Source organism: Gymnodraco acuticeps, unplaced genomic scaffold (assembly GCF_902827175.1).
Source record: "Gymnodraco acuticeps unplaced genomic scaffold, fGymAcu1.1, whole genome shotgun sequence".
Lineage (NCBI taxonomy): Eukaryota > Metazoa > Chordata > Actinopteri > Perciformes > Bathydraconidae > Gymnodraco > Gymnodraco acuticeps.
In genome coordinates this window covers 553,460-572,898 of record NW_022989913.1, presented here as the reverse complement: position 1 = coordinate 572,898, position 19,439 = coordinate 553,460, and the positions used below count along the sequence as shown (strand labels likewise).

General features: G+C 40.9%; 1 protein-coding gene across 5 annotated transcripts in view; it reads left to right on the top strand.

The window, feature by feature from the left end:
- The first annotated feature begins 5,924 nt into the window (after nucleotides 1-5,924).
- LOC117541839 (macrophage mannose receptor 1-like) overlaps nucleotides 5,925-19,439 on the top strand; it is a 46,718-nt gene continuing 33,203 nt past the window's right edge. For all 5 annotated transcript variants that reach the window (XR_004568351.1, XR_004568352.1, XM_034209104.1 and 2 more), the window contains exons 1-3: nucleotides 5,925-6,105; nucleotides 6,420-6,776; nucleotides 7,108-7,278. Coding sequence is in view for 3 of the 5 variants with exons in the window: in XM_034209104.1 (XP_034064995.1) it covers nucleotides 6,033-6,105; nucleotides 6,420-6,776; nucleotides 7,108-7,278 (601 nt within the window). In the remaining 2 variants the exon portion in view is untranslated. The remainder of the gene's footprint in view (nucleotides 6,106-6,419; nucleotides 6,777-7,107; nucleotides 7,279-19,439) is intronic.

Below are 19,439 nucleotides of genomic sequence, written 5' to 3'. Positions count from 1 at the left end.
TATTATTTATTTAAAAAATAATACAAATAGAACAGTAGTTGGAAGACTGGTGATCAACATGTTACTTAAATAAGAATAGCTGGTCCATCTTCTAAAAATGTCTGACAACTTTAAGTGAGCCGTAGCAAAGATGTGGCTAACATTGGGTTAACCCCCTTGGTGAAATCAGCAGGTGGTTAAGCAATGGCAAGGTTATCTTGCCATTGCTCTAGTGGTGATGTAACATCCCCCTCCCTCTGGAACTCTCTCCCCAAACACATTTGTCACTGCACCAATCAGACCATGTTCAAGAATTGCTTTAAATGTGTTATAAATATTGTGTGTTATAACGTTTGTTTTTTGTTATATCTGTAAATGCCTTTGAGTACCATGGAAAGAGATATATAAATACATTGTATTATTATTATTAATAATGAAATATTTGCAGTGGCCAACCAGATATTTTTATTTTACATGTAAGATGTGGCCCTTTGCTTTGTTTATTGAGCAATTTATAAGTAAGAACATCTCACTTTTTACTTTTGACCTCTTACTAGGGCTGTGCAATTAATCGTATTTTAATCGCGATTACGATTATGGCTTGCGACGATTATGAAAACAGCATAATTGACAAAATACGATTATTTTCCTGGGTGCGCTTTCGCCCCTCCCTCAAAGCCCACTCGGCCACGTGGGAGTGACATGTGTTGTGAGTGTTCAGCGCGAGCGAAGATGTCAGAACAAGAGCAGCAACTCGTTAAAAAGAAGGGTCAAACTATTTCCACTATTTGCAAGTACTTTGCCTTTACATTTCACATCGCTAAAGATATGTGCACTGTTAGCAACCAGGGCTTTAAGCAACTTGTCAACACGTTGGACAAGCGTTACGCGATGCCGTCTCGGTATTATTTCAGCAGGTCTGCGCTGCCTGCACTATATGACAAATGCCGTGGGGAAGTTGAGAGAGATGTGGCTTCAGCTGACTACTTTGCTACCACAACAGACCTATGGTCTAGCCCAGGGGTGCCTAACCAGTCGATCGCGAGATGTGTCTAAAAATAGAACAACAATATTCTGTTTTATCGTTAATGTCCTGTAACATAAGCTTCCTGTGCCAGAATAATGCACTTGAACGCATCAAAGCTTTGTGATTGGCCGGCGTCACCCCATGTGTCGGGGCGTGGCTGAGGGTCTTCAGTACAGGTGGCAATATTGTCACCTGCCTGCGCTCATCTCTGAAACCAGACCATGTAAACAGGCTGGTGTTTCTTGCAAAACATCTTTAAGAGATGACATGAGCAGCCCTACCAGCATTTGCCATGGTGGCCTAAACATTTTTATTTGGTCTTAAATTGTAGTTCAACATTTATTTCCTGTTACTTCTGGACCATGACGGTTGGCCAGCCTTCAACGTTTAACTTAGTGGAATAATGAATATGCTTTTACCAATATGTTGGCTATATGTTAAGGAGTTTTCAGTAGGTTGTGACAGTGCACTGCAACATATTTGATTTCATTTATTTTGGTCTAATTTATTTTTATTTATCATATATGTTTAGTATGGTTTTGGAAGTGTGCTCCAACATATTTGTTGATCTTGTTTATTGGTAAAATATTATTTGTTTTAAGTTCAATAAATGGTCAATGAATAATCGTCAAAATAATCGTGATATCAATTATTGACCCAAATAATCGTGATTATGATTTTTGCCATAATCGCACAGCCCTACCTCTTACTCAACATTACTGTTCTCACAGCTCACTTCTCAAATTCACAGATGCCACTTCCTTTTTAACCAAAACATTATTGTCAAAAATGAACACACACTTAAGTATTTCAATAAAGTTTTCCTTGACTAAATTTGTTATATTTCAGTGGTTATATAAACAAGCCTACTGTCTGTGCTGCTCCTGCAAGTCCATATTTAAAAGTCTCCTATTATGCTATTTTTAGGCATGTATTATGGGTCTCAGATATATACAAATATATAAAAAACATGTCTATGATGCGTTTTGCTCAAAATACCAAGCAGATCATGTTTTTTAGACATCCCTCATATCCCTCTGTTTCAACCCTGTTAGAGAAGGGCTGATTCTGGGTCAGTAGCTGCTGGCCCCGCCCCCTTTGGAGCGCAGGCACACAGTGAGCTGCAGAGGGAAGAGAAGGCTGATAACTCAGCAGATTCTCAGCTAAATGCTGCCGTGATTAAATAACATATCATGTTCCAAACCACATCAACGATTATTTCTGAAACAGTATGGAACTCAAATGCTTTTTCTGTTGCGGGTTTAGTTCCTTTTTATATCCTGCTTATTACACATACTCTCTCCAGTACAGCTTAGCTCTGACCTTGCTAATGTAAACAAAGACCATATTATGTCCAAAACACGTGGCACATTGTTTCTGATACAGCAAAGTTTCTGATAGGGCCGTGGGTGTAAAGCCAGCCACATTTCCGATATTACGTCATGCCCGCAGCAAATCTGGATCAGCTCCGTTGTACCCCCGTTTTTAGAGATTTGGGTACGGAGGAAAAGAAAGGGTTTTGTTTTCTGACACTTTGTGGGTTCCCTTACACACCGGGGACACATATTTATGTATAAAAGACATCAAAAAGTGCATTTTGCATGATAGGAGACCTTTAAGGTTGAGGGGCCAATGAGGACGGACTTGCAACGTCGACTCTCTTATGGCTAATCTATTGCCGCATATACAGTACCAGTCAAAAGTTTGGACACACCTTCTCATTCAATGTTTTTTGTTTATTTAAATAGTTTTCTACTTTGTAGATTAATACTGAAGACATCAAAACTATGAAAAGAACACATATGGAATTATCTAATTAACAAAAAAGTGTTAAAAAATCCAGAATATGATTATTTTTGTATATTCTTCAAAGTTGCCCCCTTTTACCTTGATGACAGCATTGCAGACTCTTAGCTTCTCTCAGTCAGCTTCATGAGGTTGTCAACTGGAATGGTTTTCAATTAGCACGTGTGCCTTGTCAAGATTCAATTTGTGGAATTGCTTGTCTTCTTAATGTGTTTGAGACCATCAGTTGTGTTGTGCAGAGGTAGGGTTAGTGCACAGTGGAAAGCCCTATGTGACTACTGTTGTAATCCAAATTATGGCAAGAACGACTCAACTCAACCCCCCCCCCCGGGAAAGGAAGAGCAAGAGTTACCAGCCTCAGAAACGGCAAATTAAAGCACCTCAGATTAGAGCCCACATAAATGATCACAGAGCTCAAGTGGCAGACAATCTCAACATCCACTGTTCAGAGTAGACTGCGTGAATCAGGCCTTCATGGTCGAATCGCTGCAAATCAAATCGAAGTTTATTTATAAAGCACATTTAAAAGCGATTTTTGGTCGGGCCAAAGTGCTGTACATGTAATAAATACTACAATCATATAAAAACACAAATTACAACAGATATATAAAAAACACAGGGAAAAGTCAGGAGTCGTGCTCCGCTCTGACTAAAAGGCCAGGGAGAAGAAGTGTGTTTTAAGAGTAGATTTAAAAACCCCTAGGGTCTGGGCCGACCTCACACGGAGGGGCAGAGTGTTCCAGAGCCTAGGGCCAGCTGCTGTGAAGGCTCGGTGCCCTCAGGTTTTTAGCCTGGCCTTGGGCACTATCAGCAGCAGCTGGTCAGCAGACCTTAAAGCTCTGGCTGGGGTGTAGCGCTGGAGGAGTTCAGCTATATAGGCCGGAGTCAGCCCATTTAGTGCTTTAAAAACAAATAAAAGGAGTTTAAAATAAATTCTGAACCGAATTGGAAGCCAGTGCAATGAGGCCAGAATTGGGGTGATGTGGTCACGCTTTTGTGGCCAGTGAGAAGACGTGCAGCTGCGTTCTGCACTAGCTGCAGGCATTTAATTGATGCCTGGTCCATACCCACGTACAGAGCGTTGCAGTAGTCCAACCTCGAAGTAACAAAGGCGTTAATAACCCTTTCCAGGTCTTTAAAAGATAAAAACGACTTGGTCTTGGCCAATAGTCGTATTTAAAAAAAAAGCAGGTTTTGACTACGCTGCTGACCTGCTTATCGAATTTAAAAGCGCTATTGAAGGTCACTCCAAGGTTCGTGACAGAGGGGAGGATATTATTTTTGAGGGAGCCCAGAATATCAACCTGGGAGGCTGGAGGTTGGGGTCCAAAAAAGATGACCTTGGTCTTACTCTAAGGGTGAGGAAGTAGAAAAAGGATGGGGCCCAGAATCGAGCCTTGGGGAACCCCACAGGTAAGAGGGGCTTTGGCAGAGGAGAAGGCACCTAGCTGCACAGAGAAGCTACAGAGAAGCTACGGTCTGTCAGGTAGGACCTGAACCATGCAAGGGCAGAGCCTGTGATGCCAGCGGACTGTTCAAGCCGTGACAACAGGATGCTATGGTCCACAGTGTCGAAGGCAGCTGTCAGGTCTAACAGCACCAGGACAGCTGGGCTACCTGAGTCGGCGGCTAGGAGCAGATCATTAAAAGCTCTTAAAAGGGCTGTTTCAGTACTATGCATGGGTTTGAAGCCAGACTGAAACTTTTCATGGATGCCATGCATGGTTAAAAAAGACTGCAGCTGGGCGTAGACTACTCGCTCCAGGGCTTTAGATAAAAAAGGTAGCTGGGAGATGGGCCTAAAATTTGCGAGAATGGAAGGGTCAAGATTTTTCTTTTTAAGTAGTGGCTTGACCACGGCATGTTTGAAGGCAGCTGGGACACATCCTGAGCTAAGAGAGGTATTTCTAAGTAATAAAATACTTGCTCCAACTGACTCGAAAACATCTCTGAGAAGGCGAGAGGGAATGCTGTCTGAGGTGCAGTTTGTCGGCCGCAGGTGCATGACTACATCCGAGAGAGAGGAGAGGGATACAGGCTCAAAGTGGTCAAGGACAGCAGGGCACAGAAAAGGAGCAGGATCTGGGGTAGCACTAGTGTGGGCTAGCCTAAGAGCAGATACTTTTTCAATAAAAAATGTAAGAAACTTATCACAGAGGATAGGCAGAGAGAAGCAGCAGCAGCACAGGGTTGCAGCAGGTATGTTATATGCTGTAGTGTAACACTGTACTCTATTACTTTTTAATGTACAAATACTTTGTTACTGTACGATATCAATAACAATAATCCACTGCTCCTCTCTCTGCTCCAGAGGATACACAAATTCAAAATAAAAATTCGGGGCACCCCCCTGTTGGGGGAGGTACCCGAGCAGCACCCTGCCAAGGCAGTAAACCTAGAGGAAACACTGGGTTAGTGTTCAACAACCATTCTATGAAACACACTAACTATGTTGAAAAATTATTTTAACACAACATTAATAACACTGGGGACTTTCTTGCAAACAATTCTCGAGAAGGCCTAATATTTGCTCAAAGACACAAAAAAAAAAAAAAGTCAGCATTATGATAGCTTCCTTGATGGGAATATTACACAATCTGTTATCCAGTTAAAGTGGAAGGAAAGAACCAAACGGCCAACCCCAATCTTCTTTGGTTTCTGTGTGAATCATGCTTGGCATCAACCACAATTTGTATCACATCTGCTTCCACTGTCCTCACATAAGGGTGTTAAAATCATAGCAGACACTTTCATTTATATTCATGAATGTAAAATAAATGTAACAATACCAATGTATATAAACAATAAATGCAATAACTGTTGGTTACCGTATTGGCTTGTAATGTATGTTGAGATAGGAGAGAAAACCTGTTTTGTTTTGCTGGCTATCACTTAAATGATCATTTACTCGAGCATTATACTAGCAGTTCTTGTTTTTGTGTTTGATTATTATGAAATGGCAAATGAAAAAAAAAAAGTGTTTTCTGGGAATGTGTATGAAGATGAAAAAGCCAAATGTGCAAGTATCAGCATTCGGGGTCTGGTTAAAAAAAATCGGAAGTGATATTTCAGAGGAAAAAAGTCTAAGACAAATGTTCAAAAGTTCTGATGACTTGGCAGGACAGGATGTGTCAGTACTATAAGATTGACGTTCAACAGTTATTCACACACAACGCAGCAAGAAACGCATGGATAAAGTCTTCAGATGTGAGACATCTCAATGGCAACCATGAGGATAACTTGTACAGCCTTAGTGCTCCTCATCCAAACGTTACAATGTTTGGCTTCAGATGGTACAGTATTTCAACTTTTAAGAGATTTTGTTAGTTTGTTTAGATATGCACTGCTCTTTATGTGAGACTGCAGTGTGCATTCATGTGTCAGTTTGCGTCAGATGAGTTAAACACATTCTTGTTTATTTGTTACTGTTCAATAGCAAACAGATTTTAGTTTTTGTATTTATATTTTAAAAGAGAACAGATGATTGTAACATTGTTTATTAAAGTTCTCTTTATTTTTGAATTATTTTCAGTCAATGATAGACAAACAGTTGTTAATATATTTTTCTGGTTTCTTGTAGGTAAAGTGTGTCATTATTTCTTAACAGATTCACCATTTCAACTCACTAACAAGAACACTGGGTTTTGTTTGGTTAAAACAAATAACAACTGCAATGATGTACGCTGGACAAATGGGGACCGACTTCTGGTTCAATTGTCAAATAAATGCCTTGGAGTCCAAGGTAAAAGTGTGGGAAGTGAAATAAGCCTCCATGAATGTGACGAAAACAGCGACCTCCAAAAGTGGGAATGCAAGAACGGGACATTGCTCGCCCTCAAAGGACAAGAGTTTTACATTGAGCTCACTGCAGACAACACAGCAGTTCTCTCTAAAACAGTCGGACCAAACAACCACCTTACAATTTCAGGGACGTCCAGTGGTGCTTGTGCAAGAACATACAGAGGTACAGTATACAAATGCAATGTTTTTAAGGAACTGCACTGTCCTCAGGGCACCCTACACCAAAACCGTTTCTCATTGGAGTTCAAGTTCTTAAAATAGATTACCAACATTTTTAGAGAAAACCTTTTAGAGAGATGATGTTAAAAATATATATTTACATGTTAGCTCTATTCAACAGAAGATTAACATAGTCATACTCATGCATTGCTATTTACTTATTTATTTCAAAATAAAAAAAACATATTTTCAGGATTCCTAACTGCATTCAAATATAATCAAGCATTGTGTTGAAGTGGTCAAATAATTGTTGCTTTTTTTCTTGTAACTTTCAGAACTTTTTGCAATTAATGGAAATGCAGCTGGACTGCCGTGCATGTTTCCCTTCAAGTACAAAGACAAGTGGTACTCAAATTGCATTACGCTCGACTCTCCGGAAAGGCATCTTTGGTGTGCAGTTGAAACAAAATATCAAAGCGAACGCTGGGGCTTCTGCCCAGTTACAAGTGAGTACTGCCAGTACAATATGTGACTCTTAATACTATTATTAGATTATTATTTTAACCTGCTATTAACTCATTAATATGCATCTTAGGCCCTTTAACACCTACATGTTTGCAGTATGAAAATCTGAATTTTTATGTTTGATTAGAACCAAAATTACAGATGTATATTTATAATAACATCCCAGAACAAACGCCAAACCATTGTCAGGACAGAAGAGTTTGTCTTGGTCTGGATCAAATTGAAACATGGTCTAGTGTCAACAGATGTTTTAATTGGTAAAAATTAGGCACTCAAGTTAAATCATTCAGATCACGTGTCATTTGATTTACTTTAGAGACTAACGCTACTTTACAACCCTTTTCCTTTAATGAAGACAAAGATATAAAACTTAAAGGTCACCTATTATGCAAAATGCACTTTTGTATGTGTTTTATACATAAATATGTGTCCCCGGTGTGTAAGGTGACTCACAAAGTGTCAGAAAATACAACCCTCTCTCTTTTCCTCCTTACCCACATCTCTAACAACGGGGTACAACGGATCTGATCCAAACTTGATGAGAACTTGACGTCATTACTAAAATGTGGGCTGGCTTCACATTGAACTCATGGCAACGTCCAGCCCAACCTATCGTCCCCTATCAGAAACTTTGCTGTATCAGAAACAATACGCGACGTATTTTGGTAGTAATATGGTCTGTGTTTACATTAGCAAGGATCGCTAACACGACAAAAAAAATGTACTGTCCTTGTGGTAAACCCGCGCGAGAGAAAGCGTTTCTGCACCATACTGTTTCAGAAATAATGCTTGATGTGGTTTGGAACATAATATTGCGTTTAATCAAGGCAGCGTTTAGCTGAGTTTCTGCCGGAAGTCAGCCTTCTCTTCACAGAGCTCACTGCTTGTATGCTGACGCGCCAAAGGGGCGTGGCCAGCAGCAGCTCAGTTACATTTAAAGGGCCAGACCAAGAATCAGCACTTTCGTAACAGAGCTGAAATAGAGGGGTATGAGGCATGCTACAATGGGTGATCTGTTTTGAGCAAAACACTTCAGAGACATGTTTTGTATAGATATTGCCCTATAATATATCTTTCAAATATAGCATAATAGGTGAGCTTAAAAGTGGACCTATCATGCTATATTTGAATAGTATAGTGTAGGACCATACCATAGGCTGTATATATAAATGGACGTAGGGTCCGTGACGTCACCCATAGGATTCTGCAGAGTTGCCGTGAAGCCCTTAGTAGGCGGAGTCGGCCACTAACGGCTCGACAGTGACGTCAGAGTTCAACTCCCGCCTTCTCCAGGCTGATCCAAATAAGGGCAAAGAGGCTGAGCCGAGGCGGGACCTGCTGCCACCGAGCTGGAAGTTCCAGAGCTAGCTGAAGCTACCAAGCTAAGCTAACATGCTCCCCATCTGCACGCTGCCGTCGCATTTTACGTTTCTAAGGTAAGCGGACATGAAACTATTCAGCAAAACTATAAATAATAATCTAAGTTATTGAGTTTTTAGCATAATACTTCAGAATCTTAAAATCCCTTAACGTTTGTATGCAATTGTGCTAAATTCAACACTGGAATCAAGCAAATATTAATATGTTTAAATGACATTAGTTATTTATATTTTGATATCACTTAATTATACGTTTAATACATTTAAGTCAAGCTAAGGTACATGTGATGGTAGCTACAGTAGTTAGTGCTCTTACCTGTGAGGCCTCCTCCAAACAGCATAATAACCAGACTGTATCATTAAAACTAAGTACCAGTTCGAGATCCTTGACTTTAGACAAACAATTCAAAAGACAAAATGTATTTAAAGACCAATCTTTATTTGAATGTGCCTCTTAACCTGAGATATTAGTTATACAGTAATAGTATTGACAATCTAAAAAAACTGAGCAACTGAACAGTCAACTTTATATTTCTTATTGTCTAAAACATTTATTATTTTCATTTTTCCCCTCTCATATTCAGTGTGGACGGATTGAGACAGCCTGGTGTCCAGAGAGCTGCAGAGACTTCAGGGAGAAACCTCCGTGTGATGGACGTCCTGTCTGTTGGTTTGGAGAGGACTGAGGGTCTTTCTTCAGCGAGGAGGACCAGGCCTGATGGAGGAGCCCATGCTGGGCAAAGCTGATACCAACTGCACAGGCCTAGTCTGTCATTTTATTTGACTAAATGTGTTTACTTATACATTTAATAGGTTTACACCTTCTGTCCATATGTGCTTTTTATTTAAAACATGTTTGATTAAGTTTTGGTTCACATTTCAATAAATTGTATTTGCACTCCTTTTGTCCATTATTCTTACTGAAAATGTTAGATTACACATTCACATCTGACTGAAGATTGGCCCCATTTATTTGTGACATTGCAAACTCTGCGGTACAAGTGATGTGAAGCTCATAAAGCGAGGCAAATAGAAATAATCAGCTGATGGAGTGTAGATGTGGAAATAGCTGCATTCGATCAGCTGACTGTGTTTTAACAATAAAAGTAGTTTCTTAGTGAATGTCCTGTACTGGTCTTAAAATCTCATAACATCAGCTTTTAATGTTCCTCTTGGATGTTCTTCTTGACCCTCAGAGTAGGAGAAAATGTTGTGTCTTTCAGGCATGTCCTTTCCTAACAAAAATGACAGGAAACATAAAACATTTTATTGCAGAACAAGTGTGTTATTTATGAAAGTGGTGTGTTTGTGTGTTTAGGGGCTGTAGATATAATTATTTTGTAATTGTAATATTTTTCTTTTATTTCAACAGTGAGCTACAAAGACAATCAGATTATGAATGAACAGTATGAAGTTCATCAACATTGAAATATATGTTATTATCAAAATAATATTTAACTGTTATCAAAACGTAGTGCAACTGTAGAAGCTTGCTCTGTTGTCTCACTGAAAGAATCACTTTTACCACGTTTTTACAGACAATATTGAGAGATAAATAGTAGCAGTTCTCACTATGTGTTAAATATCTTTGCCTTCAATACATTAAATTAGAAAGCTGACAAAATCATATTGCTAAACATCTAAATGTAACCTTTTGCATGGAAAAAACCCTCAACTTAACTGATGTGTAGGTGATCTAGTATTTAGTATTGTTTAATGGAATACATATCAGTGTATTAAAGTCAATACTTCATTCATTTAAACCAGGGGTCCCCAAACTTGTTCCTGTGAGGGCCACATAACTTTTCCCTTCTCTGATGGGGGCCGGGTCAGTTTGTAACAGAAAAAGTGTGACGATCGCATGGGTGTTTAAACGTAAACATTTATTGTTTTCTAGAAAGCCACACATAACCAAATATTAATAACCCTTTCCGGGATCTTCACAGAAAAAAAGTCAGGAAATAAATAATAACACTATTAATGAAATAAATAACACTATTTATGAAATAAATAATAACCAAATAACCCTCTCTGGGTCAGTGGCGTTTTCTCCTGGAGGCTCCTGTTTTTTCGGATTGTAGTTATAATTTCAATAAATAAATAAAAACACTTTGTTTTGTTTCGATAATTCTCCTTTGCTGTGTGTTGCTGCCGGCCGTCTCTCCCCCATTCTCATTGAGTACTTTACAAAGAGTGAAACAGCGCCCCTCTAGATGTTATGGTGAAACAGTAGATTGCACTCTCTGTTGCGAGAGGAGGCCAGCCGAATCTGGCTTCCTTTGGTGAAAAAAAATGGAGGGATTGACCAATCAGATGAGGCCCACGTGATGCCCCTGCCAACCTGTGATTGGTCAGGGCCATGCCAAGGGAAGCCAGCCGCCTCTTGCTTCCCTTCAGAGGCGGCTGGCGGCTGGCGATTTGATTGGACACTGCCATCCAATCAAATCACATCAACATCAGTTTTAATACTGTAACTGGCATCACCGCCGTTAGAGATTATCAAGCAAATGAAGCATTATGGAGGGTGGAGATTTGGCGTACTTAATCAAACATAACTTTATTAAACTTCCGCTACAGCAGCAACTAAAAATTAAATCAGATGACAGGCCAATGCCCGCACTCCAGCTGTGTGTACACAGAGGAAAAAGGGAGAGAATCAGATGTTCAATGAGGACAATTATGTCCGCACGGAGTGGCTAACTGGAAGCGCTAAACTTCAGCGTCTATTTTGCTGGCCATGTCTTCTTTTTGACAAGGATTCGTGCTCCCTGAACAATCCTTGGGCAACTTCAGGATTCATCGACCTTGCCAACCTGTCACGGGCAATTGAGAGGCACGGTAAATCCAAAAATCACATAGATTGTGTGATTGTCTGCATACATTAATAAGTAAAATGCTTAAATTAATAAGGAGAGAGTTTCAGCTGGAGAGTGCGTGCGGACCTGTCGGTTAGATAACAGGCGTGTGCAAGTCCTGCATCTGTGTGATACAAATGTGTGTCAAACGATACCGGGCGCTGTAATCACTCATCTGGTTACGTTATTACGTTTTGTTTGATTTTAAACAAACAAAGTCTTGGCTTTCAGAATATGAAACTTTTATTTCCAATTTATTTATTTCTCACTCGCAATCTGCTCTTCCGCAGCGCCCCCCCCCCCCCCCCCCAGGTCTTCAACCTTCCTAAATTCTCCCACACCACGCCGCTCCTCCGCTCCCTTCACTGGCTTCCGATAACTGCTAGAATCCACTTCAAGACACTGGTACTTGCTTACCATGCTGCGAATGGATCTGGCCCTTCCTACATCCAGGACATGGTTAAACCGTACACCCCAGCACGTGCACTCTGCTCTGCATCAACCAAACGGCTCGCTGCACCCTCGCTGCGAAGGGGACCCAAGTTCCCATCAGCAAAAACACGTGGGTTTGCTATCCTGGCTCCTAAATGGTGGAATGAGCTCCCCATTGACATCAGGACAGCAGATAGCTTACACACCTTCCGGTGCAGACTGAAAACTCATCTCTTTCGACTCCACTTCGAGCGATAGAACTAATAACAAAGCACTTATATACTAATAAAGGGCTGGCTTATCTAAAGCCAGTTGAGTAGCACTTGAAATGTTTTTGCTCTATGAAGCCTAATGTACTTTATGATTCTGTTTTCTTCAAGTTTGTATTTTGTTGGTCGAACGCACTTATTGTAAGTCGCTTTGGATAAAAGCGTCAGCTAAATGCAATGTAAATGTGCTTGTATGTCTGCATTTCCTGCCAAATACTAGCCTCAAAAAGATTAAAATATAATTAATGCAAATAAACTACTTCTACTAATAATAATAATCATAATCAATTCAATAATATAAACTATATTATAATATAGTTGTAATATAGTCAAGACAAAACATGCTTATGACATGCTCAAAAACTGATATTTCTTAAATCTGTATTCAAATGTAGTTCCCTCTGTCAGCAATGTATCAACAACTACACACACATTTCTATCAGTATTTCTCTGTGTTGTGGTTGACATGATGATGACTGTTAGGAGTTAAGGGGAGAGGCTGAGCGTCACCATGAAATGTGCAAATTGACATAAAAATTAATAAAAGGGGAAAAAATGCTCCATGTTTTTTAGGCTGTACACTTTAACTGTTATGTAAGCCAACTAGACAGACAGTGTATCTCTCTTCCTCCTGTACATTAGCAGATCAAAGGCATCACATACTTGAATGAATGGTAAATAAAGAATGCTGGAAATAACTGCGTCTCCATTAGCCTGTATGCGATGCAGAGACTGCCTTCTTCATGTCGTGAATTGCAGCTGATGTTTTAAGATGGCAATTGGCAATTTGACTTATACAACATTCGCAAGCTGTACATTTGACTCATACAATAACCCACCTTCGAGTGATGCTCTAGTTTCTTCATGTTTTGTTTTTTTCCCTCTCGGACTGAAACTGTCTTTTCACCGACATCTCTTCACCTGCACTAGTGGCCGTATCAAAGCCGTGATTGGTCAGATGTCGATTCATTGCAACGGTGTCGGGTTACAGACGTGCTCCCCTTGTCACCTCTCACTCTTGCGGGGGGTGCGCGGAGAACTGCGCACAGCAGCTGAGGCCCTCTGGGCGGGGCCCCCTGCGCAAGGCGGGGCCCCATGCAGCCTGCGTGATTGGCCTGTAGGGAGGGGCGGCCCTGAGTATAGTAATCATAGATAACATGGCAGGGTCCGTTACAGTTTGTTTTCATCTGATTTCAATTAAACAAAGTCTTGGCTTTCAGAATATTAAACTTGTTTCGGCAAATTCAGATGATAAATACAACTTTGAAGCTTCGGCATAATTACAAGCGGAGAACGGCAGGCATAACAACAGCCGGTGTTTCTCGTGAGTGTTTTCCCCGGGAAACAAACACAATACACACAAACGCAAAATTACACAAGCACACACACGTATACACACACACTCGCGAGCTTCCCCTCCAAACGAAAATATCTTCCCTCGGTAGTATTTTGATCATTTGCTCCGCTAATAATCAATCAGATCGATGGATTCCAGAGAAGAGACAACTTTGAAGGCCTTTTTCTCAAAATGATGACTCGGTGACAGTCATTATATAATGTGACATATTTCGCTTAATATTTGAAGTACAAAAACAATCCTGATATCATTAGAAAGCTAGGAATATCCTCTTTCCAACAGTGTATACAACTCAAAAGGTGTCTTCGGGTCAATGCGACTGATTTCGATAGAGCAGGTCACAACATTTTGACAGGGGCTAGTCTAGGATTCGCGTGGCCAGACTGAAAAAAATAAATAAATAAATAAAATAAAATAAAAAAATCATAATGCGTCTCTGGTATTGTTCAGGGGGCCGGACCAAATGTGGAGGCGGGCCGTACCCGGCCCGCGGGCCTTAGTTTGGGGACCACTGATTTAAACCAATATCTTTCTTGATTATTTGTACAGTATGAAAAAAAGAGTCTTTGTACCTGTGCTGAAGTTCACTGCTGTGAGGAGTCCAGTTCTGTCTCTCACTCTCTGGTCCAGCCTGTCTGCATCACCTGGACACCTTAAACAAACAGATATATATGAAAAGTACCATGTGTACAAACAATATAACTGATTATCTTCTGTTGAACATGTTGGATTGTGTATTGTCCGAGTCAGGGTCCTTTTTATTTTACTGTAACTTTGGAAATTGTGTTACCAATGCTTACTGTTTATTTCATACCTATTTGGTAATGCAATTAATAAAAATAACAAGGTTTGGGTTCGTTCTTCAGATGACTGTGACGTTAACGTGTAAGCTCAATAATGAACTCCAGCTCAACCAACCATATTGTAATATCTAAGTAATCATCTTGAAATATGACATTAATAATTGTAATATACACACATCTTATTGTGAGGTTGATTTCACATACACTACTACGACGTTAGCTTGTCTACATACTTGAGCATAGCCAATTTAAATTAACCTTAGCGATGCATACAGTTCCTATACCTACATAATAAAATATCTCTCTAAGTTACAAGGATGACCTTATTTTATAACCTCAAACGGAAGCCGTTTGTTCTACAGTATTATCCCACTTAACGCTTAACACTTGTCTATTTCGTTTTAACCTTTATATATAGGCCTACAGTCTATTATTTTAACTTGTAGGCTACGATTAGCATCGTTAGCACCGATGTAGCTACCACTCGCTTACACACTAAACCAAGCCTTAACATTCATTACGTAGCCGATTAAAATCATTAACACATAAATAAGTACTCGATTTTCACTTACCGCAAAACCCCATGCATGCACCGTCTGTTTTAACCGCAGAGCGAGTCACAATAGTCCGATATATAAGCATGAAGAAAAAACAACCACGTCCGGCTTCAAGTTGTGTTCCCTGGATGAGCTGAGCAGGCAGAGTCCCAGTAGCTAGCTTCACGGAATAGGTAGCAGATAGACAAGAAGCTAACAGCAACAAGTCACTTGACAGAGCCGTCACTCAATGTGACCACGCCCTAATTTATGCAAAAACTTTAAGACCTAATATAAATAAAAGGGTCGTGTTAGAAAACAATTCACTCACAGATCCATAATCATGAAGGTGGAACTTAACTATATTCATAATAATATGTATTGCACCCATGGGTAGAAACATGTTTTTTCTGCTGTAAAGTTGGGCATTTTAACATGGGGGTCTATGGAAATTGCTCCTTTCTGCAGCCAGTCCCTATCGGCCAATATATGAACTGCAGTGTGTGGCACTTCCGTATTGGCGTCCCGGCTCTTCCCCAGAGTTTGCCGCTTGGACCATACCTATATAAGGCATATTTATACTTTTTATTTTTCAAGATACCAAACAGATCATGCATTTTAGCCATTCCTCATTTCGCTCAATTTAACAGTCTTTTCATGGGCTGATTCTGTGAGAACAGCACCATCTACAGCCTGGCATATGTACTACAGCATCTCCAGCGCTTTCGAACGGCAATGTCAGTGGCTGTCTTCTCCTGATTGGTGGAGTTGGCCCAATAGCCGTAGCGCCACTTCTGTGACATCATAGAAGTGTTCAAATCTGGATCAGTCTGTATCAGTGCTTGAATTGGAATGAAAAAGGTGCCAGTACTCTAAAATCAGCAACTTTTTCAAGTCAATTTTATATATACAGCCCACAAACAAGAATTTGGCTACTATAATGCTGGTGGGTTTGTCTCTTTACTACTGTATATTTTAGAAAGGTTCACTGTACTTAACATTTTTTATGATAGGCAGCGGATATGGCTAAAGCTCAGTAAGGTCAATATTAACTGAAAATATAGCAATCAAAGTCTAGATCTTCTGCTGAAGACACATGAAGCAGAGACCTTTCAGGTGAGAGCCCCTCTGGTGGTGTTCAACATTAATGACAAGGAAACAAAGCTCTGGTCAGAAGCATTTTTTATAAAAAGCTTTAACAAAATTAAGTATTTCTGTACATTTTGAATGCAATCTAACTTTCCAACTCAGAAAACGAAAAACGAAAAAGTGCCAAAAGTCTTCTCACATGGCTGAGCTGCTTTGCAATATACTTCACCACTGAAGAATACAAATATGTATAAAGTAAACTATGATGCAATCTAACTTTCCAACTCAGAAAAATGATAAAGAGCATGAACAAAGAACATGTAAAAACAAATGCAACATTTGCACAATCTAAAATGAGAAACTGTAACTGCAAGTAACAAAGTCTGAGCCATGGTAAAGAGTTACATTGAACACCAAGCTGATCAGATAACTCCCTGGTTGGTCTGAAGTCCTTCTATCTCCAGGATCTGTACAAATCGGCACATTATGCCAAAAGTCTTCTCACTGGGTGAGCTGCTTTGCAATATACTTCACATGGTTAGAAAAGGCTCCAGAAGGCCTTGGGGACATCAGTATCAGGGGCTGGAGCTGGACTGGCTCTTTCATCAGCACTTCTCCTTCCCTTTGCCAGCCAGGACCTCACATACTGTTCCGGATTGAACTGTCCTAGTGATGGTCCATTACATTTAATGAAAACCAGGCTGGACAGTCGGCTGACAGAGAGAGCATTCCTTTTTGCAGTAAGGATATCGTTCATGCAGCTGAATGCCCGCTCACACTCACTAGTGGAGACAGCGATGGTTCGGACTGCTTTCAGTAGAGGCTCCATGGCAGCAGGTGTACGGGATGCCCTGGTTTCCTTATATTCGCGAAAGCCCTGAACAGTCTCTCTTCTGTCCACTTTCAGCACTTCGCACAAACGTAGCACCTCTACGTCCCCATACTGTACGTCTAACTCCTCTTCAGGCCAACTTCCAGGATGGATAACTTTCATGTCCTGGATTAGCTGATTGTCCCGGGCCTCCCGGCCATGTAATGGGATTTCTCTTGTGCTGACATGAGAGGAGGTTGTGGAAGTCATTCTGTGTCTCAGATTCTCTACCATACTGCGGAAAAACTGACCTGCATGAATCTGTACAAGCCTGCCATTCTCACGCAGGGCAACACCCTTGAAGGACTTCTCAGCTAGAGCTGTATGAACTGTAGTCATGTGTGGGCCAGGCATGGTGACCATGGATTCAAAAACTCGTATTTCTCGAGTTAAGAGCCTATCTGCTGTAGGCAGTGTCATCTCTCTTTTTTGGAGTTGCCGAGAGAGGTCGCTGAGCTCTGTGAGCGCATCGTACATTGTAATGGCAAACTTTGTATATATGTAGTTTAAGGTTTCTTATAGTGCAGACTTTATATTTTACCTTACATGGACACATCAATTGCAGTTCCTAGAATGATGTGTTTTGCTTGTAACCTCTGTTAGCACTTTCAGCAGTTCCTATAATAATGTATTTCAGCTTATAACCTCTGTCAGCATTTTCCAACAGTGTCTGTAATGATGTATTGACACTCATGACCTTTAAAAATGTCGAAGTAAGGTCTGGGTGATGTGTTTTAGTTCATGTCCTCTGTCTCCCTGGAAAGTGACATTTAAGGTCGCCTGAGGTCTGAACTTGATGAGGGGGCTGGGTACCAAGCGCAGGGCAATGGGCAAGTTCCTGTTTAGTTTCCCCGTCTTATAATCAAGTTCCCCATTTCTTAGCCCTCCATCTGTTGCTGACAAGTTTCCTCACTTCCCTCTTGCTGAACAGGCCCCTGGTTCGATCTATTAGTGATTGACAGTTTCAGTTCCTTTGGAAAGCTTATCTCTCCTGCCAGGGCCCCTCCTAATGAGTGACGGGATGTTGTTGAACTGACCAAAATCCTATATAACCTGTATGCATTTTCTACTCTGCGCGCACTCTCTCAGGATACCTTGTGTTCTGTGAGACCTGTGTCTTTGAGGCCTCAAATAAATAACCCGAAAGACAACTCTGTCTGTTTCACCATTTATTGTTTGATATTTCTGACTTGTGTATCTCCACAGTATTGACTAGGTCTAAAGATTTCCATAACAGTCCCAGATTGCTGACAGACGTTGCAGATGTGAGCAAATCATCCAGGCCCTTGTACTTTGCTCTGTCTCTGGAATCCCTGCTCGTGTCGTTTGCAGCATTTGTGAAGTGATCATGAAGCACTCGGTAGTTTTCCCAGACTGCTCTGACGCTCCTTTCACTTGAAGCCACCCAGCGGATGGACAAAACACGCCCTATCACCAGGAGACGCTGTCCGACTGCTTGCGCACACTGCGCTAACTGCCTCTGATTTTTGGGGGAGGCATGGAACAAGGAATAGAGTTTGTCAAAAAAGATCTGGAAATGATTGAGCCCTGAGACCTCCTTGACCACATCCCCAACTGCCAGCTCTAGACGATGATTGGAGCAGTGCCACACAAACAGGCTTGGGAATTTACTACACAACTGGGTAGCAACGCCTGTTCTCTTCCCTAGCATGACTGAAGCCCCATCACATGCAAAAGAAACGAAACACTGACCTAAAAAGTCCTCGTTAAAATCTCTTCCAAGACACTCCATTAACGCCTTTGTGATGTCATCAGCCGTTGTTCCATCCAACTCGATCAGCTCCCAAAAAAACGTTTCGGGCTCAGCATCAGCTAATGCTGAGCGTAGACACACAACAAGCACCGTTTTACCACTAATAGTGGTAGATTCATCGACCAAAACACAGAGTTTTCTTTGGTTTTCTGTAATGTCTTTTGCCATTTTTTTCTTCAGCTCGTGAGCTATGTGGTCGATGATTTCGCCACAGGTTTTATTGGAGTGCAAAACCCTGCCCACGTTCAGCCCATTCAGTTTCTGTACATTCAAATCAATTGGCATGTCTGTGAATGGCCGGCTATGTTTGCCAATTTTATATGCCGTTCGAAAAACTCTGATAGTGGTGTCTAATTCAGATTTATGCATAGACTGCACTTGATGTTGAATAGTTTCACGTGAAGCAGATGTAAGGATGTCAGCAGCTTTTACATGGGCTTGTGATTCTTTATGTTCTTTGATTTTTTTTCTCAGGCTAGCTTGTTGTTTGCCCTTGTCAACACCGAAATGAGACACTGCACACTCACCCCATTCAGTTGACAGTTTCAGTCCTTGTCCAGTGTGTATTCCCAAAGATTTGACATCTCTGCATATCCGACATCCTAGCTTCTTATCTTTAAGAAGGAGCCATGCATTGGTCTTGCAAAAATATTGCACCTGGTCCGTTGTCCAGCAGTCAGGTGCATCGCTTTGCCCGGTGTTGGTGGTGGCAGTTGCGCCAGCAGCAGCTAACGTTAGAGGCTCTGGAGGAGGCGGCGGAGCTAGTGCTAATGCACT